Raw genomic sequence first — 24,302 nt, forward strand, 5'->3', positions numbered from 1 at the left:
GCCCAATAACACCTCTTCCATTATCCACCCCCAACTCCAAGGCAAACAAAGGCTATTAATAGCCTCTCTTTAACTTTCACTTGGGGAGGGGAGGGTGATCCCAGTTTCTTTAACCTTTCCTCATAAGTGATATAAAGCAAGTACAGGAGGGAAAAGTTGGGTTTCCCTTTTGGGAGTGTTTTAAGAAAGATGGTTGGAGTTTATTAATCTTTTTACTGTTTGTAATAATCCTGTTAAAATGTCTTTAGATTTGAGTATAAAGTTTTTTAAGAACAAAGAATAGGGTAGTTAAGACAATTCTCTACTCTTCTGTTTGGGTCAGGGTCACATTTCAGCTGCTGCTTTGATTATTTAATATGCCTCTTTACAAGATCCGGCCTAGACCTAGCACTTTCTGTTCTGTGTTGCTGCCAGCAGCAGCGAGCAGGCCTCTGCAGTTGTTCTGTAAACCACAGCTGGCCCCTGCATTGCCTAGATGGTAAGTCTCGGCTAGTGTGGTTGGATTTATATCCTGTTTTTTTTCCTTAGGATTGACAGCAACTCTCATCTCTTTTTTTCTAACATCTCAATGTGGTAGGCAGGGAAGGAGGCAGAGCCCATCAAAGGTAGGTCATTAACCCAGCTGTAGCAGATCTTAGGGTCATGTTATCATTATTATTTCTCTAATACTAGTTAGTTATGGCTTTGAATCTAGACCATGGGAAGCCAAAGAGGCCTACTTTTGTCCACAACTCCCTTGACATCCCAAACTAACCCTCCCATCTCTGATATAAGATGCAAAATTGAACCAATTTTGCATTCCCCAACTATTCCAGATTAACATTCCTGTTAGTACAGCCCTAAGATTATGTTTGATTCTGGATCTGTAGGGCACTCTTCCAGTCCCATCAAAGAATGAACCACTTCACAGATGGATCAGGGTCATCCCTAGAAGTGATCAGGAACCCATTGGTTCAGGTTTGAAACCGTCTTTGAATATATATATATATATATATATATATATAATGAATGAAGCAGCCATTTGAGTCACTATAGTAGTCTTTGTTGTAGTTTAGCATACTTCACTGGTGCCATGATTTTTGGCTAGATCTTTTTATTAAAAAACAAAACAAAACTTGAATTAATGGATAAGTGCCCTAAGTATTCCTTGAATCTTTATGCCTAAAAGGCAAAAGCATAACATTTAAATTCTGCAGAGACATGGAACTAACTGGTTTTGTGTTCTTATGCTCCCTCTGCTGGTTCCATTTTTTTGGCAAGTACAGGAACATGTTTTAGGGCTATGCAGACTTTTTTGAGACTTTTGTATGAACCAAAGATATCTTCTATCAGAGTTATCACTTTGATCTAAAAGGATATTGAGGAGAAAAAGGCAGACTTTGACAAGCCTTGCTTAATTAATATCTTTTTTTCTTTTTAAGATTGCCATGTTTAGAATAAGCAAATTGGACTTCTTGGAGAAAAAATGTTCTCTTTCAAACCTTATCAAGGCAACCTAATTTAATATATGTTAAAAGTAAATTTGAAGTTTAATATGTGATTTGTTATAAAATCTATGGAAATTCTCACACACAAAACAGAAACTTAGGAGGCTAAAAAAGACATCGTATACCACATTTCCATTCCAGGGAGTCTTTTCAGTGAAGCAAAATTAAATGAGCATTTTTAGTTTTCCTAATACAAAGTGAACCTTTAGTTAGATGATCAGATTTTCTCCAGGATTATCTGGGAACATTCTCAAGCATTCATGAATCTTAACATAGTGCATTCATGCTCTTAACATAAAATGGAAAATAGATCCTGCGGGATCAGGTGCTTTACTGGAAGGAACATGGAGGTTGAGAGACATAAGGCCTCATTCAGTTCTCTGCTCAGCTATTGCTATAGCCCAGGCAGGTAGTGATGAGGGCCAATCTAATCTGATGGAGTGACATCAGAGAAGAGAGAGGATGCAGAGGTAAAATTGACAGGCCTTAGCAACGGTTTAGATGCAGAAGGGGGAGAGAAAGTAAGGAGTTGAGAATGATAGTTAGATGGTGGGCCTTCTGGATTGGGCATTTGGTGGCACCCTCAACAGTAATAAGGAATTTTGGAAGGGGAATTGGCTAAGGGGGGAGGGAGAAGATAAGGCATTCTGTTTTGGACGTGTTGGGTTTTAGATACCTAGTAGATTCAAGACAGGAGGAAGTTAGCAGAGAGCTTAGAACTAGATAGATTTGAGAATTGTTGGAATAGGGTGATAATGGAGTCCTTGAGAGTCAATGAAATTATCAACATAGGAAGTAAAATCTCTTCATATATTTCTATATCAGGAGGTTTTTTTTTTTTTTTTTTTTTTTTTTTTTTTTTTTTTTTTTTTTTTTTAATTATAACTTTTTATTGACAGAACCCATGCCTGGGTAAATTTTTACAACATTACACTCATTACAACTCACTTCTGTTCCGACTTTTCCCCTCCCTCCCTCCACCCCCTTCCCCAGATGGCAGGCAGAGCTATCTATACATGTTAAATATATCACAGTATATCAGGAGTTTTTCACCTGGTCTCTGAACTTTTAAAAAAATATTTCATGTTTCAATAATATTGATTTCCCTTGTAATCCTCTGCATTTAAAAGCATTCTGAAGAAGGCTTTGTAGGTATGACCAGAAGATTCCATGATCCAAAACAAGTTCAGAAACCCTGTAATAATATGAATAGTTCCAGTTCCAAAGAGAAAGTTTGGAGTAATTGTTGTGGAAATTGTGATAGTCATTTAAAGAGGAAGAAGTGATTTTTGTGCAGCAGTGAGGGCCTTTTTGAGTTTTGATAACATAAATTTGTAGTGAACTCATCTGTCATACTTGTTCAGGATTGTTCAGGATTATTCAGCAGTGAGTACGAGTAGAGGTGGAAGTAATAAAGGATGTATGCTTAGCAAAGTGTAAATGGTAAAAGATAGGCCTAGAATTTTATTGTGACAAGTGTACTTTAAGGGCTATTTAAGTGAGTTATTGTTGATCTGTTTGTGGACTATTCCATTTATTTCTGGAAATAACACATGGGGGAGGGAAAAGAGTCAAAGGTGAAAGATGTAAAAAATTTTTTTAATGAGGAGATGTCATAATTCTAAAAAAAATTTAAATCAGTAATGTAGTCAGTAAGAGGACTTTTTCAAGGTTATTACCACATGATCATATAAATTATAATATCAGAAAGAAAAACCTTCCAATTTGCATGGTTTATAATAAAGCACTCAGATTGATTATTTGTTTGGTATAAGAAGAGAAGAATCCCATTTGTAGAAATGAAATTTTGTATTTGGGATTTTGAAAGAAGAGTAAATAATGCAGTTTATTGTTTTTAGTGATAAAGTATGATAAAAACATTAACAATGTGTGTAAGCAAATCTGAAGGGGATGAAATACATAATGATTTTTGTTAATGTAGTCTTTTAGGAAAGATTTTAAATTTTAAAGTTGAAGAGAAATGTATGTTTAGAAGTTAATTTGAGAGATCAGGAGAATTGGAGAAAAGACAGATGATTATTTGTATTAAATTGTTGAGGAAATGGAATACTATGAGGAAGAGATAGAGGCAAGACAACAGGCTTAATAAATTAACTAGATGAATTAGAGAAAATGATGCAGAAACAATGAAAAGCAGAGACTGGTGATATTCAAAAGTTATTCATTACAAGAATATTTTGGGTCACTTGGCATATTTTTATATATACATAGATAGATACAGAGAGATTTTGTTTCTGTGTCTTTAAAAAAATGAGAACATTATAAACTTTTTAAAAAATACATGCTAATTGGGGTAGCTTGGTGGCACAGTGAGTAGAGCACCAGCCCTGAAGTCAAGAGGACCCAATTTCAAATCTAATCTCAGACACTTAGCACTTCCTAGCTGTGTGACCCTGGACAAGTCACTTAACCCAATTGCCCCTGCAAAAATAAATAAATAAATAAATATGCTAATCATTGAAAAACCATGAAAGAGGAATTCATCAGTTACAAGTAAGGAAGGAATAATTTTGGGAGGAGAGTTACGTATATATAGACACACACAGAGATGCTCCCATCTCTTTAAAAAAATTCTTTTGAGACACATACAAAGCAATTTTCATTCTCTCTAGTTGTTTCCTTAGAAACAACAGTAGTTCATAAAGCAAGATAAGAAAGAAGTCTTCTGGAAAATGTGTTACAACAGTTATCAGAAATGCTACTTATACAGCGTCTAGGCAACTGGATGGTGCAGTGGGTAGAGTTCTTGGCCTGGAGTCAGAAAGACTCCTCTTCCTGAGTCCAAATCCTACTTCAGACACTTCCTAGCTTTGTGACCCTGGAAAATCACTTCAGCCCATTTGCCTCAGTTTCCTTATCTGTAAAATGAACTGGAGAAGGAAATAGCAAACTGCTCCAGTATGTTTGCCAAGAAAACATCAAAAGGGATCACAGAGAGTCGGACATGACTGAAAAATGACTAAACAACTGTAGCACCTATTTTGTGCCATGAATTGGGCTAAGCCTTTTATAATTATTTCATTTGATTTTCACGGCAAGCCTAAGAGGTGGATGCCATGATTATCCTCATTTTACACATGAGGAAATTGAGGCAGAGATTAAGTGATTTGACTAGGGTCACACAGCTAGTGAGTGTCTGGGACTGAATTTGAATGCAGATCTTTGTGACTTCAGGTCCAGCACTCTATTACTGTACCAGCATGTTCTTGTATTATAAAAGCTACTGCTATTTGTGGTGCACTTGCAGCCTTACTTACTACCTTCCTTGGTAGGACAATAAAGCCAAGGGTCTGGTGTCTGGGGAATTTTTTTTATTACTCTATAGTCAGTCTTACCAGGAACATACAGAGCCTGTCAGGCTTCCCCTTCATCAGCTAGGTTCTGGGAAACTTCATTTTCTCACTTATGTGTATATAGCTTTGTCTTTCCTCTTGTAGGTGGGGTAACAGCCTTATGCTGGGACCCAGTCCATCGGGTGCTGTTTTCTGGCAGTTCTGATCACTCGGTCATTATGTGGGACATTGGTGGAAGAAAAGGAACAGCAATTGAACTCCAAGGACACAAGTAAGTCAGGGGGTGTTCTAACCCAGATGTTTCCACTGAACCTAGTAGGGGACCTACTACTCTTGCTATTGCCACTGTATGTTTCTTTTACAGAAGAAATGTCAGAAGAATCTTTCAATTGGACAGTACAACTTCCCAGATATACCTAGTTGTTTTTTTTTTTTTAAGAGGCAAGATGGTTCTTACCTTCAGGGAGTATCTGCTCTAAAGGCTCAGCCGATGTGCTATCAACTAGGTACAACTGGGACCTCTTAGCATGAAGGTGGAGGTGGGAAGGGAGGAAGCTTAACCTGTTTATTAAGCTGAAGAGGCCGTTGAAGAAATAAAATAGGTTTAACAAGAGCAAAAGTCATTTGGGAACAGTTGTCAAGAAGAGGGAATATATGTAACTTCATTACTCTTGAAAGTAAAATGGCTACTTTGTTGATGCATAATGCACTGTTCTTTGGTAGGGTGTCAAGTTTTTGGTTTTTTTTCCCCTTAAATGTTTTCCCAAGTCCTTTCAAAATATGCATTATTTCATTTGATTCTCACATCCCTAGGAGGGAGGCCTATTTTTCAAAGGAGAATATGTAGACCTAAAGAGGTGGTGAGCAACAAGTATATATGTTCCCAAGAGTCAGACTTATACCACACTCTTGACAGCCATTGTTCAGTGTTCTATCCACCACCTTTTGGACTACAAGCCCTGGTTTGTCTAATATGAACCTCCCATAAGTCTTGTCATGGAATTAGAGGATGACATTTAAAAGAGACCTCAAAGGACCATCTCATCCAACCCCCAACTTGTAATACAAGTTGTGATTATCCTAGGCAGGATTTGGATTCCTCTGACTCCAGAGCCTCTGTTCTTGCTAGTATAATACTGCCTCCTAAATAAGATATAATTTGCCTTACTATTTGTAGGTCTTTCTGACTGTCAAAAAGTTGAATCAGAAAATTCCTTGATACATAAGTAAGGATACTTACTGTGATTAGGCTATTAAATTGGCTATTGTGTATTTTGGTTAAAACAAAATAGTATTTGAAAGTCTCATATTGAAGAAGTGATGTTAACTATTAAGACCACTTGCTTAATTTCCTAAGAGCATAAATAACAATTCTTTATTACTTGTTTTTAATTCAAGGATAATTTTCAGAAATCAAAAATCAAGTTATCTGTCTTAGTTGCTATTATAGAAATTTCATTATGTATCAAATTGATTTAGCACTAGTGAAGACATAATTTGATTAGTGTTAAAATACTTTTAAGTTCAAGTAAAACCATATGCAAAAATGTACTTCTGTGATTATTAATTGCAATCATAGTATATCTGTGCATTCATTCTTCTGCCACAAATGGGGAAACATACTGATTGCACCGTGGGAGGAGAAGCAAGGAAAAAAAAAAAAGGTCCCTCTGTTTCTGGCTATTTTTGTCTTATGTATTAGTTATTTTGTCAACGCATCTGATAGGGTTACAGAAATACTTCACTAGACATTTACCATGTGTCAAATTCAGCAACTCCGATGTATGCATCAAATTCCATTCCTACAAAACAATGATATTTTCTTAATTGGTTTCAGGTTAACAATCTCTTATACTTTGTAGCTATTCTTCCTAATATTTTAATTTTATTAAATGGTGTCTTAATTTAAAACAAATAAAAATAATTATAGATTAACCAGCAAGTTATTCTTTTTTCTTTTCTACTCTTCATGGGGAAAAAAAATCTTAAAAGGATGTAAGTAAACTCTGGAGAAGTGGTCATTCTCCCCTTTGTACCAAGAGGCAAGATTTGAAGATAGTGTGAAAATAAGAGCAATCTCATTCTGTCTCAATATTAATAACAAAGGAATAAGGAAAAATATCAATAACCATAAGACACAGAAGTATAAGTTTCATTTTTATTATTAATTTTCTTAAAAATTATGCCATTAGAGTATGATGTCAATACTTCAACAACAATATTATATGATGACCAGTTCTGATGGCCCTGGCCATCCTCAGCAATGAGATCAACCAAATCATTTCCAATGGAGCAGTAATGAACTGAACCAGCTACGCCCAGAGAAAGAACTCTGGGAGATGACCAAAAACCATTACATTGAATTCCCAATCCCTATATTTTTGCCCACCTGCATTTTTGATTTCCTTCACAAGCTAATTGTACAATATTTCAGAGTCTGATTCTTTTTGTACAGCAAAATAATAGTTTGGTCATGTATTAAAAAAAAAATAGAGTATGATGTCAGATTTGGGGAAGTAAGTTATCATAGAGGATGAAATTGAGAACTGTTATTACCATAATACTGAATCACCTCTTCTTATGCCAAATTGAGGTTACTTCTCTAGACATTTGTCTGTCTTTCTACTAAAGTAGTTAGATGTTTCATCTTCCAGATGGCTGGGCCTTGGGTCAGGAAGACCTAAGTTCAAATGTGATTTCAGACATTTACCAGCTCTGTGATTCTGGTTGTTAAGCCTCAGTGGTTTTCGCAACTGTCAGATGAGGATAATAACACCTACTTCCCAGGGTTGTTGTGAGGATTAAAGGAAATAATATTTAAAAAAGTACTTAGGACAGTGCCTGGCACATAGTGGGTACTTAATCAGAGTTTGTTCCACCCATTTATCTAATCGTTTGTTGTCTGTCTCATCTTCTGTGACCGGTGGTATATAACCAGTGGTTGAGAAACACTGTCATTGTTATTCACTACTGATATACACTAAACAGAATGATTTATTCCCATGCTCCAAGACTATGTAACTTGTTTGGGACCTTAGGGTTCAAGTTTAGTCTTGCCTTGGTCTACAGCAGGAAAAGTTTTTAATTATTTTAGTTTAGTTTTTAATTATTTTAATATGGTTTGTTTCCTTTCAGTCCTATATATTTTATTTAATAAATCTAAAAATTTAATTCCAAAAGAGGGCTTTACCAGAGGAGTGTTGAACATACAAAAAAGGTTAAAAACTGCTTTTGACTATCTTGAGGATCTCCACATCAATTTTTGAATACCCTAGAAGTCTAGAAACCTCCCTATAATACTAGATTGCTTATAGAGTGACTAGGTCCCTAAAGACTTTAGAATTGTCTTTAGATTAGGAATTAGATTAACTATTCATTAGATTCTTAATGGGTTACTTGTACATAGTACCTGAGAATTAAGAGGAAATTATCCTTCTCTCAGATCCTAGTCTTTTTTGGGAAGGAAGATTCAGACCCTTTTTTTTTTTTTTTTTTTTTAAATTACCTTCTCCCAGAAGGAACTCCTTATTGTTTGCCTATGGGGTTGATGGTAAAAGTTCCCACTTGGGGTAGCCCTAGGAACTGGTAGATCGTCATGATTGTATGAAATGGACTTTATGCTTTTAAATTGCCTAATAAATAAAAGGTGCTCATCTGTGAGATAATAGCCATTGTGTTGGTGATAGATAGCTAGGTGGTGCGGTGAATAGAGTGCCCACTGCCAGACTTCTCTTCCTGTGTACAAATCTGGCCTCAGATACTACACTTTCTAGCTATGTGACCCTGGACAGGTTACAACACTACCTCAGTTTCCCCTTCTGTAAAATGAGCTGGAAAAAGAAATGGTAACTACTGCAGTACCTCTGTCAGGAAAACCCCAAATGGGGTCATAAAGAGTTAGACATGACTGAAAAACAAGTGAACAAAAGCCACTATATTGAGATGCTCTCTAGAATGGGAGCCTGCTGTGATATCACCTGGCCTTACAGGGAAAAAAGAAGGAATATTTCAGTTACTTACAACTTTTCATCTGTAGAACTGAAGAAGTTGACCAAGGGGAAGCCTGCTTTACTCATAAGGTTTTTTACTTCTAAGTAAAGAAGTCCCAATACAACTTTATTACAAAGTGAGGTATTTAGGCAACTGCCCAAGGGCTTGGCCCCTGAATTCCACCTTTGTTTATTAGCAGTCACTGCATCATCGTTCTGTCAAATGTATGTTTGTCTTGTGGTGGCTGTATTTTGCTGCTAGTCAGGAATGTCAAAGCAATTCCTTCCATATTTTGTATTGTTTTTATTTTACCTTCTGTGTATATGCAGATGATTTTAACAAATGAATCGTGATCCTTGTAACCAAATCATAGGAAGCTTATAAACAGACCTGCTCTGCCTGGTGCAGCTTCCCTTTTGCTTTCTCACACCTGTGTAGAGACATTATCTGCCCTGAGGTCATGGATCATTAATGTTGAAATCAGGTTAGATAGATAAGAAAGTAGAAACATCCTCATCCAGTAGCAATGATCAGAAACAGTCAATAGCCCACTTGGACAAGAGCTAAGTTAATTTTCTGCCCCCAAAATGAGATTATTAGTTATTTGAGATTAGCTTCAGTAGTCACCAATAAGAACTGGAGCTGGGAACAAACAATTATGTGCTTATTGGTTATAAAACTGGTTGGTTTTCCTGAAACCACCTTATTTCTGCTTTGGCACTCTAGCCATCCTTCCAGGCCCTACTCAGTGCCTATATCATGATTTCCATTGCTAGCAGTGATTTTTCCCCTTTTTCATATGACTCTATTAAATTTTTATACCTTTAAATGCTTGTCCTATTCCAATTTTTAGTCTACCTGTTCATGTATTACCAACAAGAATGTCAGTTAATAAACATTTATTAAAAGCTTTCTATGTGCCAGGCATTGTGCTAGTAAGTACTGGGGATACAAATATATAAAGCAAGGCAAAAATTTTCTGATTTCAAGAAACTCACTTCTGGGGGAAACAAAAATGTGAATTAAATGAAATCCTAGAGGTAAGGAATTAGTGGAGAGGGGGACCAGGAGAGGTCTCTTGTAGAAAGTAGGATTTAACATGAATTTTAAAGAAAATCTGGGAAACAAAGACGTATGTCTGTGAAGAACAAAAGCCAGATCCTATTTATTTTTGTCTCTCTTGAGTGTGGCACAAAATATTGAACAAAGTAGGTACTTAATATTAGGTGCTTAATAAATGTATGTTGAACGAAATTTATTTTGCCATCCATCCCTTTTTGTTAATAATATTTTTTCTTTGACAGTGACAAAGTCCAAGCTCTCTCCTATGCTCCACATACTCGACAACTCATCTCTTGTGGAGGAGATGGTGGCATTGTGGTCTGGAACATGGATGTCCAGAGGCAAGAGGTAGGTCTCCAGTAGCAACTCCTTCAACAGTAAGGAAATTTGAGCCACACAAACTAAAGTTACACTGAGGCAACCCTGCAAATTTTCATGATTAAGCCTATAAAATATAATGTTTTGATGGGTATCAAAATTAAGTCAGCAGGTAGGGGGAAATCTCATCATTCATTACCCTTTAGGGATGGAGGAACCAGGGTGTGGAATTAATTAATGCTGCAATAGAGCAGAGAGATTTCAAAAGAACTCTGATTTTCCTGACTAGAAGATTTCATCACTTAGGGCCTGTTTTCCCATTAGCAATAAAAGTGTTCATAGGGAAAACTAAATGTCTATTTAAGGTGATTAGTTCTTTTGTGCAGTGTTAAGGCATGCTACCAAAATAGAATGCTCAAGTATTTTATGTCATTGAGAGAAATTATGATGTTATTTAGAGAAATGTTCGGTAAGTATTTGAGAAATATCATTTTGGAAAGTTAAGATATTTGATCCTTCTGATCAGGAAAAAAATCACTGAGATGGTTTTCAAAATCACTAAATTCTTATACTTCCACTTGATTGGTCATATATTAAACTCATCCCCAAATAGGCATTTTTAGGGGATTTTGATAGGTCATTTTTAAGTAGTAAGCAACAGCACTCTTTTCAAATGACAGTTTTGGGAAGGAGAAATATCTTTTGGTTTTATAGTTATTTTCCCACCAAATTTACTGTGATAGGAACTTTGTAATGACCATTTCCCCATTTTCTCTAGGATAAAATGATCCTAGAAGAATTAGCCATTACATTTGTTAATTTTGTCATTGTAATTTGTTTCCTTACTGTATGCACAAAGGACATAGGAAGAGAGCTACACTTAGAAAGACAACAGAGACAGACCAGTGACTATAACCTCTGTATTCCATTCCCATTTTATAAGAGTTGCTGTTATTATTGGAAATGTAATACCTTTTAAGTGTTATTACTTAAATGCTTAAGAAGATTATAGCTTTATTTGTTCAATCCATTAATCCACAGGAGTTCTATTAGTAACTAATTAAAAATCAGCATTACTGTTATGTAGTGAGAAATTGTAAAATTTTTCTTCTTGAAAAATATCTCTGAACAATACAAAAGATGAGAATGATCCATAGAAAGACAAGCAGACTTTGTTGACAGAACTATGGATTGGTACAGTTATTCTAGCAAGCATTTCAGAAATGTCCACTTTTAGCTCTGTGAACCTGTGATCCTCAGTAAGAGTATTTCTAGTGTATATGTTCCTCTATCCTGAACAAGATTGGCACTATTAGTAGCTTAATTACCTGCTTGGTCATCTTTTGTAGTGTGATCTACTTTCATATAGAAATGATCAGACTTACTGTGTAAATGCCTTTCTTTACTGCTTTTCAATACCTGCTTTATTATTGTAACCACCATTTCCTCTCCATTTATGGTACAGAATTACAGATTGACTTTGGTAACATCGCAGCCACAACCTTGATTCAAAGTTGCTTAAGTTTTAGGTTTCCATTAGCTAATTTAATTCCTATAGCAAGTAACATTTTTTATATCAGAGACCCCTTGGCAACTCTGGCAAAACTTAGAATTCTTAGAATAAGGGGTAGGGGTGTGTGTGTGTGTTTTCATAAGTGAAAGAGATGCTAAATTCCAATAAGAAGGTAGAGAAAATAGAGATGTAATTTTTTTTCCCCCAGTAATAATAGCTAGCACTTAAACAGCATTTTTTGGCTTGCCAGAATGCTTTACAATATCATCTTATTTGGTCTTCACACCACTCCTAGGTAGTAGGAGTTATCTCTTTTTTATAGATGAAGGAACTGAAATAGGTTGAATTGCCAGGATCACTAATGGGGGAGGGGGCAAGGGAAAGGGAGAGACAGAGAGGGGGAAAAGGAAGGGAGAGGGGCTGGAGGGGGGGGTATGCTTTAGAAAGCATAGCCCAGTACCTTGTACTGAGCAACTAACTTTGACTTGGGTAAATTAGATGTAATAATTAAAGGAGGCAGTATCAGATATGGTATAAAAATTCAAGAAAGGTCCATTCCTTTTCTCCCAAAGCTTTTTTCACCAATCTCTTCTGAAAGACTATAAGTCTACATCAATATATTAGAGCTAGAAGAAGCTTCTCTAATTTTATCTTTTTGAAAATCTCTAATGTCCCCTCCCATCCTCTTAAGAAAAGAAGATGCCCATAGGCATCTAGGAAGTGCCATGATAGAGGGTCATTTTTTCCAGCTGCTGGTTGGTCTAGATGGCCACCAAATTCCCTTCTCTAACAGTTGAGTAAAACAATAATTTCTAGGTTGGAACTCACAACCCTATATCCAAAATATTTTCAGTCACACTTTGCTGCTTTCTAGATATTCTATATATATCATGTGAAAATACATCTAAAATTTTTATCTTATTGAGGAAAAAAAAATCTGCTACCTAACTGTTTAGTCATTTTGAAATCTATCCACAGACTGCAAGTTAAAGGTCCCTGACATAGAGGTTGTTAGAAATAGTCAAGAGAGTTTCAATGGGGAACATAGGGCTTCAAATAGAATTTTATGTCATGTTGTCACCTCCCTGACATGGTCATAGTCCTCTTCAAGAACAAAGGGCAAACAACAACGATGACAGATTGATACAATCCAAAAGTCCATAATCAGATCTTTTCATATGCAAAGACCTGAAGACAAAAATGAACTTGATCTAATCCCTCATAGTAAATATCACATGACGTCTTCATATATACCAAATAAAGATTTTTTTTTAAAAATAGACATTTCTGGCATTTTTGTATTTAAATTTTCTTTTAAATTTTTCATATAAAAAAGATCACAGCATGGAAAAGTCAATTCTTAAGGGGAGATGTTATTTTAAACTAAAATCTTCATAAATATTATTTCAGAAGATATAGTCCAGTCTGTATTTAGTACTGACATCAGACACGTGTTCAAGAGACCAAATAGAATCTTGGCCCTTTTCTTCGTTTCTAGTGAGATAGATGGATCTGGCCCTTACTTTCATTTACCAATGTTTTAAATTACCTATGATATGGATCTCAGTCCCTTTGCTAAATGATGAGCTCTGTTGGGCTGGATATATCCAGAAATTAGCCAATTTCCCTAACAACTCCTATGTGCAAATTAAAGTGGAGTGGCTACAATTAAAATGAGCAGGCTTTATAGATAATCATAAAGATTTAAGCATATCATCATAGATTGCTGAGAATAAAGTCTAACTAGATTATTTTTGGGGTTTTTATTTTCAAAATTAAGATAGTTTTCAACATTCACTCTTGCAAAACCTTGTGTTCCAAATTTTTCTCCCTACCTTCCCCCCCCCCGCAGCCACATCCTCCCCCAGAGCAATCCAATATATGTTAAACAAGTGCAATTCTTCTAAACATATTTCCACAATTATCACGGGGCACAAGAAAAATCAGATCAAGAAAAGAAAAAAATGAGAAAGAAAACAAAAAACAAGGAAACAGTAACAAAAAAGGTGAAAATACTATGTTATGATCCATACTCAGTCCCAACAGTCCTCTATCTGAATGCAGATGGCCCTCTCCATCACAAGACCAGTGGAACTGTCCTAAATCACTTCGTTGTTGAAAAGAGCCAAGTCCATCAGAATTGATCATCTTATAATCTTATTGTTGCCGTGTACAGTGATCTCCTGGTTCTGCTCATTTCACTTGGCATCAGTTCATGTAAGTCTCTCCAGGCCTCTCTGAAATCATCCTGCTCATTGTTTCTTACAGAACATAATATTCATATACCATAACTTGTTCAGCCATTCCCCAACTGATGGGCATCCACTCAGTTTCCAGTTCCTTGCCACTACGAAAAGAGCTACCACAAAGAAAATCCAACCACCTTAATCATGTTTGAGGCCGTTAAAAGAGATGAGATCACTTTTGTCAAGTTTTGTTGATGCCTTTTGGTTTTTATACCATAATTATTTCCAGTTACATTCCCCTGATATGCAGAACTCTGCCTTGTAGCAAAATTAACTTATTTGGCTGTTCCAAAGGAGGTTATTTTGAACAAAGACTTTTTTCTCTGATCTGGAGTCTTGTTTCTTTTCTTTTTTTTTTTTATTTAATAGCCTTTTATTTACAGGATATATACATGGGTAACTTTACAACATCAACAATTGCCAAACCTCTTGTTCCAATTTTTCACCTCTTACCCCCCCCCCCCCCTCCCTTAAATGGCAGGATGACCAGTAGATGTTAAATATATTAAAATATAACTTAGATACACAATAAGTATACATGACCAAAACATTATTTTGCTGTACAAAAAGAATCAGACTCTGAATTATTGTACAATTAGCTTGTGAAGGAAATCAAAGATGCAGGTGTGCATAAATATAGGGATTGGGAATTCAATGTAATGGTTTTAGTCATCTCCCAGAGTTCTTTTTCTGGGTATAGCTAGTTCAGTTCATTACTGCTCCATTAGAAATGATTTGGTTGATCTTGTTGCTGAGGATGGCCTGATCCATCAGAACTGGTCATCATCTAGTATTGTTGTTGAAGTATATAATGATCTCCTGGTCCTGCTCATTTCACTCAGCATCAGTTCGTGTAAGTCTCTCCAGGCCTTTCTGAAATCATCCTGTTGGTCATTTCTTACAGAACAGTAATATTCCATAATTTTCATATACCACAATTTATTCAGCCATTCTCCAACTGATGGACATCCATTCAGTTTCCAGTTTCTAGCCACTACAAACAGGGCTGCCACAAACATTCTTGCACATACAGGTCTCTTTCCCTTCTTTATAATCTCTTTGGGATATAATCCCAGTAGTAACACTGCTGGATCAAAGGGTATGCACAGTTTGATAACTTTTTGAGCATAGTTCCAAACTACTTGGAGTCTTGTTTCTTAATCGGTAAAATGGAAAGATTGAAGGATTGCATAGCTAAATACTCTGAACTTCAGAGAGGCAAAATCTCAAATAATCACAGGTCCTATTTGCTAATAACTGAGTTGTTTGTAGTGTGCTCGTGGAGCTGGTATGGGAGAGAATTTTGTGGGCCTTCTATTCACCCCCTCTTTTGCACTGGTATTTTGTAGTATGAGATAAGATAAATGGATCAGAATGATATAAGAAGACCAATGAGGCTAGTTTTTTGTTTTGTTGATATTAATTTAGGAATAGACTAGTCAATTAGGCAAAAAGGTACTTGTAACTTTTAATCGGCAGCATTATAAGTACATATGAATTCTGTTTCCTCAATATAGATGTTGTCTTTACTTAACCAGAGACAGCACGACATAGTGGATAGAGAGTTAGTCTGCCAAGCCTGGTGTTCCTAGGTTCAAATATCCCATGTCTGACCCATTCTGTCTGCATAATATAGGGCAAACATTCTGCTCTCTCAAGGCTAAGGCCAGCCAGGGTTAAACTGAAATAGAAATGGATCCTAGATACATGCTGGCTTAGAAAAAACACAAATTAGCATCTATTTTATTTTTTTTAAGTTATTCTGTTAAACATTTCCCAATTAGATTTTAATCTTGTTCAGAGTCTGAGCTCCCCTGAATTCAAAGCCTCTATTCCTATGGAAAGTCTCTACGGTTTTAAGTTTTTCAAAGAAGACTGCATTGGCAGAAGATGTTTTCCTTATCTGGGAGTACCTGATATCTTTGAAACCCTAGGCCCAGGCCCCATTATTTTCCTATTTACCTTACTGATTATTTTATTTCCCCAATTTTACTTCCTCCCAAAAGAGTATGAATTTGAAGATGGCATTTTGTCTTATATATACTCACATAGCATCAATGCTTGTGCATCAGTGAATTTTTATCAGTTACAACCATTTAAATGTTGTATGGCCTCTCTTGTTTGTGTTTTTTGTTGACAAGACTCCTGAATGGTTAGACAGTGATTCCTGTCAAAAATGTGACCAACCTTTCTTCTGGAACTTCAAGCAAATGTGGGACAGTAAAAAAATTGGCTTGAGACAGGTTAGTTCATTGAACATTTCAGACACGTTCAGTCATTCATATTCTCTCTCTTTCTCTGTGTATGTGTGTGTGTGTCTACCATATAGAACTTTGTAACTACATTTAATTACATTTTTGCCTGTTAAAAGTTTATTCTTACATAATCACTTTTAGAAAAATATAGTTGGTTATCCACTTGGTCTCCCTCCCTCTTGACATATAGCATTTTACCTGGTCCTTTCTTTGGCATTTTCTTAATGCTTTGAAATGTACTTTTCCAATGCCATATGGCTTAATCCTCCTTTTATGTAATTAGGTCTTGGAGGACAAAGGTCAATTATATTCTCCTTAATGCCTTGCTTATTGCAAGAACTTAACTTTTTAATGAATTCCAGAGATGTCTACTAAATTGAAAAGTGTAAAAAGCAATCACTTTTATACCACACTAAGTGACGGATTTGTGCCAACAATGCTCATTTCCCCTTTCTGTCTTTCCTTCTTAATTTTAGTTCTCAAGTTTACTCATAGCACAGGAGATGCAGCTTCCCAGAATGCTGTAATGTAGAAATTTTAAGACAATCAAATTGTCTTCACCCATAGGAACTGGGTGCAAACAGATGATAGCAGATGGACTCCAGCTAGACTCCCTTTCCATGTTTCTATCTGTATCATGGGCCATTTCAGGGACGAGTCTTTCCCCTATTGAGCCTTGCTGACCATCCATGATTCTGGCAAGTGTTGGGTACTGCTGGCTCAGAGAGTTGTGGTGGCCATATTGAATGTCTCTGTATCTTGTTTCTTTTTCCAGCACCATTGTAGGAAGTGTGGGAAGGCTGTCTGTGGCAAATGTAGCTCCAAGCGTTCCTCCATCCCACTGATGGGCTTTGAATTTGAAGTGAGAGTCTGTGACAGCTGTCATGAGTCCATCACAGATGAAGAGTAAGTCTTGATGGCATGTTGTATAACTCAAATAAAAAGAACAAATTTGGGAGCTGCAGTTAATTGAAAGCCCAAAGTTGTGTCTGTTTGTCTTAATAGCAGCCAGTTTAGAAGGTGTAACCCAATCTTATAAAATATATCCCAGAGATGTTCTCTCACCCTCCTATATATCCAGGCAATCTGTGCTTATGAAGCTTCATCCCTTTCCCCCTTTATTTCAGTTCAACTAGTCGAAACTGTAGGCATTTTGCATTTCTTTGATTTAAATGTATTCTCTGAATGAATTCTTATGGACAGTTTGCCACAACAGAAAAAAATGCTCAGGTGTCTGTCCTATCACATCTTATACCTTGTTGCAATTTGTCCAGAATGGAAGGAGATGTGAACCTTTTTCTTGACCAACATGTGGATTTCACTGGAACCATAAGATTAGAAACAGATTTAATTTTCCAAGAGGGTGCTGCTTACTCTTCACCTCAGTAGACTAATACTATTTAGCCAGCTATTCAGATTATCTGGCCTTACTTTGCTTCCCATTAGCTATACTGTACACACTAGGTAATTAGTCTAGTGACTTTGGGGACCAGCCCTAACATTTGACCTACTTTCAATTTAAGGTTGCCTAATTTAAAAAAAAAAAATAAAAGCACATTTATCATCTTGTAAACATTCTGCCTTATCATGAATCGCATTTAAGGCTTTTTTTTCCCCCCCTCATGAATATTTTTAAAAGAAACAACCTAAATTAATGCCTCATTCCCTAAGCCTTCCTTCTCCCCTCTTACTCCTTACCATCTTGGAAAGTCAAAAATCATTTGATATAGTAGATATACTATAAATTGCATGATATTTTATGGGTACACTAAAAGTTCATTATGTAAAAGAAATCTGTAGTGAATGCTTTACAAATGAAGAACCTTTTGTAATGGAAATAATCAACCCTAATTTATCTGCTTTCCAAGGTCTGGTTTTTTACTTATCAATCAGGTACATAGTGAAGCCTTTCTCTAATAACTCCATTTTTAAAAAGCCAGATTTAACTTTTTTAGCAGTTCTGGCCATTTATTATCTTTCCTTCCATTCATCTTTCTATGATGAAATGAATAAACTGATTTTTGCTTTAGTGTGGCATTTTTTTCCCCTCATGATTGAACGTTACAGCTGGAAGCAAATATGGATTTCCTTAGCCCAACCGCTTTCTTTTACAGCTGAGATCCATTTTATGGCTGAGACAAAGAGGTAATGAAGGCAAGTCACTTATCCAGGGTACTAAGTATTGTTGCTGACAAGAATGTAACCTATCCCTCAGCTATCCTGACTCACATTCTGCAGCTATTTTCTTTTTGTTTCAGTGTTTTCTGATTTTTTTTTTTTTTGGTAACTTAGTTTTGATGTGATTATTTTATTTTCTCAGAATATTTAAAATGTGAACAAGATTGTGCTCTTTAGCTTATTTCTAAAAGTTATTACTTAAAAATAATTCTTCAACATAAACTTCATCTCAATTACAGAAATTTAAAATTTGCTATTTGAAGTAATGGTGAATAAATCTTTCCTAAAATCTCTATCATACCCATCTTGACATGTCTTCTCTTTTTTTCCTATAATGGTAAAGAATAAGAAGAGATCACTATTTAAATTATATTTACATTTTGTGATGCTTGTTTATGCTGGCCTTTTGCCTTTATCCCTAGGACTTAACAAAATACCTAGTATGTGGTCAGCACTTCATAAACGTTTATTGACTGATTGAATGGTACATGGGGGAAAAACACATGAATCTGCCTCTTTAAGAAATGAGTGACCCTTGCATAGTGAAGAGACATGAAGATGGCCCTCTGTTTTCTATATGCAAGGTGGCCTTTGCAATACTTTTGAACTGGGCAAAACGGGAAACAAGTTGTATATGAGTGATAAACCTGAGTACAATTGTTAGATATCTGAGTGGAATGAAGACCAAATGAGTGAAGGTATTTCCCAAGTGGCAGTGAATCTTAGGGCGTATTCTGAGGATTCCGCAGTCACTCAATCACAGCAGCAAATGTCAGACTTCATATAGTTTTGTAAAATGCCATTATTTTGCAGTAGAAACTTTGCTGCTCCTTTTCAAGACACCCTTCTCCTGGATATTAATGTTTTATCATATGTGTTTTCCATTGTATTTTAAGTTCTAGTTGGTTGTGAAATGTTGAAAGATTTATGTAGTAAAAACAAAAAGGGCAATAGTATTAATACTATGAATGGATACTAGAAATTACAGAAAGATATTAATATTAACACTATTAGTAAATAATAGGTATCTAGGACACTTTCCTTATCTAGACCTCAAGAGGAGAGATGAATCACTAAATTGGTGATCATTCAGCCTCTGCTACTTCCTTGGTTCCAGAGACCCAGATCAGACTGATGGGAAGGACTAAGATTAAACATCCTTAAGTGTTGTTACTTAGACCTCAACTGGTTATCCTTGTTCTCAACAAATAATCACTAAGCAGCCTCTGCTAGACAACCTCTAGTCGGGGGAAATCAGTTCTCCACTGTTCTCTTGGGTAGTTCCAGTTAATAAAAATATCTTCTTTATATCAAGCCTAAATTTGTCTTTGCACAATTTCTACCCAGTGTTCTACCTTCAGTGACTCTGGTTCAAATCTATAGTTCCATAGAACTTCCATTCAGATACTTGGTTAACAGCTATTATTCATATTTCCCCTTAACCTTTTCCAAAGGAAATGTCCCCATTTTTTTCAGGCAATTCTATGTGGCATGATTTCAAATCATATCACCTTAATTGTTCTCCTGAACACTCTTCAACTTTTCATTGTTCTACTACTGATACTGAATTCCAGCTCTGATTTTTATTAGTTAGGTGGTTATTAATAAGATGACTAAGTTCTTTGAACCACTTCTCTAATATTTAAGATAAAGATGATATATGCACTATCCTGTTATTCTGAAGAGAGCACTTTTTAAATTGTAAAATGAAACCTAAAAGTATTATTATTAATACCTTTAATAATATATCCACATAAATGCAGACTTTCTTAGAGAAGTTTACCAGTATAAAAAGGCCCCAAAACTTTTATTCAGCATACACTTTATTTTCCTGTCTAAGCAGAGAAATATGACAGCAAAGGACTGAAAATACATGTACATGAAAACACTGAAAAAAAATTTAACATAACAGAAAGAAAGGAAGATGCTGAAATCACTCAGAATAGTGCAATTACCACTCCATCCTACCCCTGAAACTCCTACCCCAGGGCTATCAGAAATCAGTAACTATGGTTGTCTACTTTGTCATCTTTTTAAAAAATCTGGCTAAGATTCTATTTTCACTTTTATGTGGTTTTTTTCTTTTGCAAACGGTCATATGACGTGCTAATATGGAGATAGGATTTATGTGATTGTACATGTACAACCTATATCATATTGTTTACCTGTAGAGGGCTGGAACTTTGGAGAAATATACTTGAAACAAGGTGTTAACTCGGTGGAATTGATGAGATGATTGTTCTCTAATCCACATATATACTTAGTGTGGTGATGTAATGCTTCTCTAATTCCCACATAATCAGTGTGCTGCAACGATGTAATTACAATAAGGTTTATAAGGGCTAAGAAGGACTGGAAGATAGACATTCTAACTTTGGCCAGCCTCATTGTGGCTCTCATGCCTCCTGCACTAAGATCAAGACTGAGCCAGAATAAAGAATCTAGACTCTATCCTTGACCATTCTCGTGGTGTCTATCCTGCTGAGACTAAGGCCTGTCCAAAGGACCTCCAGAAAGCTAGCCCAGACATTACATTTACCATCTTAAGAAAGGAAGAGAAAAATTTGGAATTAAAAATTTTATTTTAAAAAATGTATGTTAAATATTGTCTTTACATGTTATTGGAAAAAAATAAATACCATTTTAAAAAAGAAAAGAAAAAAATCTTTTCAAAGGATATTCTTGAAGAAAATATGTACAGGCAAGAGGCATGTTTTCATAAATGATTTTCCATAGACGACACATTACTCATTGATAGAAAAGCAGCTACAAAAACATGCTGTATTTATCGTTGGCTGGTTATTTTTTAAGTACATTCTCTCTTTCCAACAAGGAATTTGTATTAGATACAGCCTCAGAAATCACTTTGTTCAATAATCCTTTCAACATCAACTGAGACACAAAAATAGAAAGGTGTGTGCTCATCAAAAGTTTCCATCATTGTAAGATAGAATTTAACCTCTATAAAGGCAGGCATTGTTTTATCCTTTGTATTGATTGATATTTCTAGCACCTATTATTGCCAGACATATAGAAGAAATTTATAAATGCTTGTTACTTAATTGTTGTGTAATATATCTTCCAAATGGATGAGAAGTGGGATTCCATATCGTTCCTAAAATGAAGCCCTTGAAAAGCTTCTGAAATATTTGTGGATGATGACATGCTAATTGTGCACAGCTTCATAATATAGTAAGATATAAGACCTTTTAGGTGTAACTAGGTGGTACAGTGGATGGAATACCTGGCTTAGGTTTAGCAAGAATTGAGTTCAAGTCTGAACTCAGACACACTACTTATGTGAACCTAGACAGGTCACTTAACTGCCTCAGTTTCCATATCTATAAAATGGAAATAAAAATAGCTTCTCTTTCCCAAGGTTGTCAAGAGGATCAAATAAGGTAGTAATTGTCAGAGTGTGAGGCATATAGTAAGTGCTATATAATGTTAGTAGCAGTTTTTCTTTTCAGTGAGATTTATGACTATTACAAAAACCTAAAAATATATACCAAATGGATAAAGATTTTCCCCTTATTTAGGCTATAACCTTTAGTTAAGAAATCAACATTTATTAAAGTATCTGCTGTAAATCAGATACTGTGATAAGCACTGGGGATACAAAAATAGGAAGGGGAAAAAGATAGTTCTTGTCCTCAAGAAGCTTACAATATAATGGAGGAAAACAACACTTTTTAGGAAGCTGAGATTCAGGTGGAAGAAGGAAATAGGCATAGTGAGAAGGTCCCTTTGGGAGCATGGTAAAATAAATAAAATAAGATCCATAGTAGTGCAGCCAAGGGAGAAATAAGATATGTCTAGACTAAATACCTTCCTTAAATAGAGGTCTTGAGTTTATGCCCCTGTCTTCCAATCAAAGAGAATAGTTTAGCATATTTAATGGAAAGCCCAGAGTTAGTCCAGCTTGGTTAGCCCATGTAGGTGGAATGTACTTGAATGGAAAGAAGAGAATGGGCTAATTGGGAAATTGGAGAGCATTTGAAATAATATTTACTTACTTTTCCCCTTCTCTTCTCTCTGCCCTCCCCTCCTCTCCTCCCCCCCCACTCCCCACAACAAAACCCTTTTTAGCACTAATATTCTTCCTTGCTGCTATATGGCTGTAAAAAACTCCACTAGAGTCCCTAAAAAATCAGATTTGTGGATGACCTAGAAGGTAATGAGAAATGATGAAAAATATGACCATTGATTACTTGCTGTAAAAATGGCATTAAAGTATTATCTAGAAAATATATGATCAGAAAAATAGGTTGGTTAGGTAACAAGGATAAGATGTCATGTAAAATAAGTAATTAAATATTTACTTTGTGCCAGGCACAAGTACCATAAAGTCAAGTCAGATTTGATTTACTGCTGTGGCCTTTTGAAAATAGAACTGTTGCAGGTAACTAACAATGAGATCCAAGTTTCTTCTTAACTATGCTTATAATGTGTGTGTGTGTGTGTGTGTGTGTGTGTGTATGTATGTCTTTTGCAAATGTGTATATGCATGCATACACACACACACACACACACATGTTTTTTTTTCTTTTACTTCCAGACGTGCACCCACAGCTACCTTCCATGACAGTAAACATAATATTGTTCATGTGCATTTTGATGCAACCAGAGGTTGGCTATTGACTTGTGGGACAGACAAAGTTATTAAGGTAAGAGATCATTATGTGTCACATTTATTGATTTATTTTTATGTTAAAATTTTTCCTCTTTCATTTTGAGATAATATGGTAGACTTTGAGTAGTATCTATGATTTGTGAGACAACATTTTTCACATGTACTTTGTGTTGGCAGTGGTGGTGAGCTTTAGTAATTTTTAGGCAATTTTTGCCCTTCAGGATTTTATATTTTACTTGGGGAGATATAGAATACACATGTAACAACGCAAATCATGAATGTTGATCTATGAAGTCATTGTCACATAATAAATGGAGAGTTGACCACAGAGCAAGGAAGACCTAGGTCTTCCTTCTGATACATACTGGTTGTGTTATCCTGAAACAGATCACTTTACCTCTCAGTGTTCTAGGCAGAAAGTGCCAAACTTACTATTTAAAACTCCAAAGTGACCCTGAACCAGATTAAAATATAATTGGGAAATATTTCTCGAGAATAAATAGAAATGGGGCAGCTAGGTGGTGCAGTGGATAGAACAACAGCCCTGAATTCAGGAGAACTTGAGTTCAAATGTGGACTCAGACACTTAACATTTTCTAGCTATGTGACCCTGGGCAAATCACAACCCCCAATTGCCTCAGGAAAAAAAAAAGAATAAATAGAAATACAATACAACAAAGATAATATAAATCTGTGGTTTTCTCTTTTACTATGGGGCCAGTATCTATTTGATTTTGATTCTGCTGCTTTAAGCTCTTTCTCAGAGAATAAGTTCCAGAGAAGGTGCCAACCTGTTTTTCCTAACCCAGGAATTCCTTAGCCAGCAAAATCATCAGTCCAGTAGTATTCATCAAGTATATAAAAAAATAAAAAACATAAGGAGACTCTATAGAGTCGTGCCCTGTTATATATGTACCACCTGGGTTTATGCAAGTCCTCTCATTTACTCCAGCAACTCAAAGAAAAAGAGGAATGGTGGGTATTAATTTGGGTTAGTGGGAGCAATTCTTCACCAGGCACCCCCTAAGTGGATGAAATCACAAACATCAAAATAAGTACTTTAACATTTTAAGGGGAAGTAACATCACTGTGGGTTGGCCTGCTTGTGATTAAGATCATAGGCAAACCATTGATATGATAAAATCAGATAACTCAGCACTCAGTGAATCAGTTTTTCAAATCATTGAGTACAGTCGATGAATTGGTTAAAAAGGGTAGTTTTTCCCTTACCTTTCTATCTCATCTAATCACCAGTATAGAATATATTTGAATGAATTCTCCAATTGAGACATAAAACAAATGAGGA

At 35.7% G+C, this 24,302-nt stretch overlaps 1 protein-coding gene across 2 annotated transcripts in view; it reads left to right on the forward strand.

Moving 5' to 3' along the window:
* WDFY2 (WD repeat and FYVE domain containing 2) overlaps positions 1-24,302 on the forward strand; it is a 145,015-nt gene that overhangs the window by 112,823 nt on the left and 7,890 nt on the right. For both annotated transcript variants that reach the window (XM_003764550.4, XM_031961963.1), the window contains 5 exons: positions 4,946-5,072; positions 10,096-10,201; positions 16,072-16,173; positions 16,961-17,091; positions 22,922-23,030. In XM_003764550.4, coding sequence (XP_003764598.1) covers positions 4,946-5,072; positions 10,096-10,201; positions 16,072-16,173; positions 16,961-17,091; positions 22,922-23,030 — 575 coding nt within the window. The remainder of the gene's footprint in view (positions 1-4,945; positions 5,073-10,095; positions 10,202-16,071; positions 16,174-16,960; positions 17,092-22,921; positions 23,031-24,302) is intronic.

Source organism: Sarcophilus harrisii, chromosome 3, assembly GCF_902635505.1.
Source record: "Sarcophilus harrisii chromosome 3, mSarHar1.11, whole genome shotgun sequence".
Taxonomy (NCBI): Eukaryota; Metazoa; Chordata; class Mammalia; order Dasyuromorphia; family Dasyuridae; genus Sarcophilus; species Sarcophilus harrisii.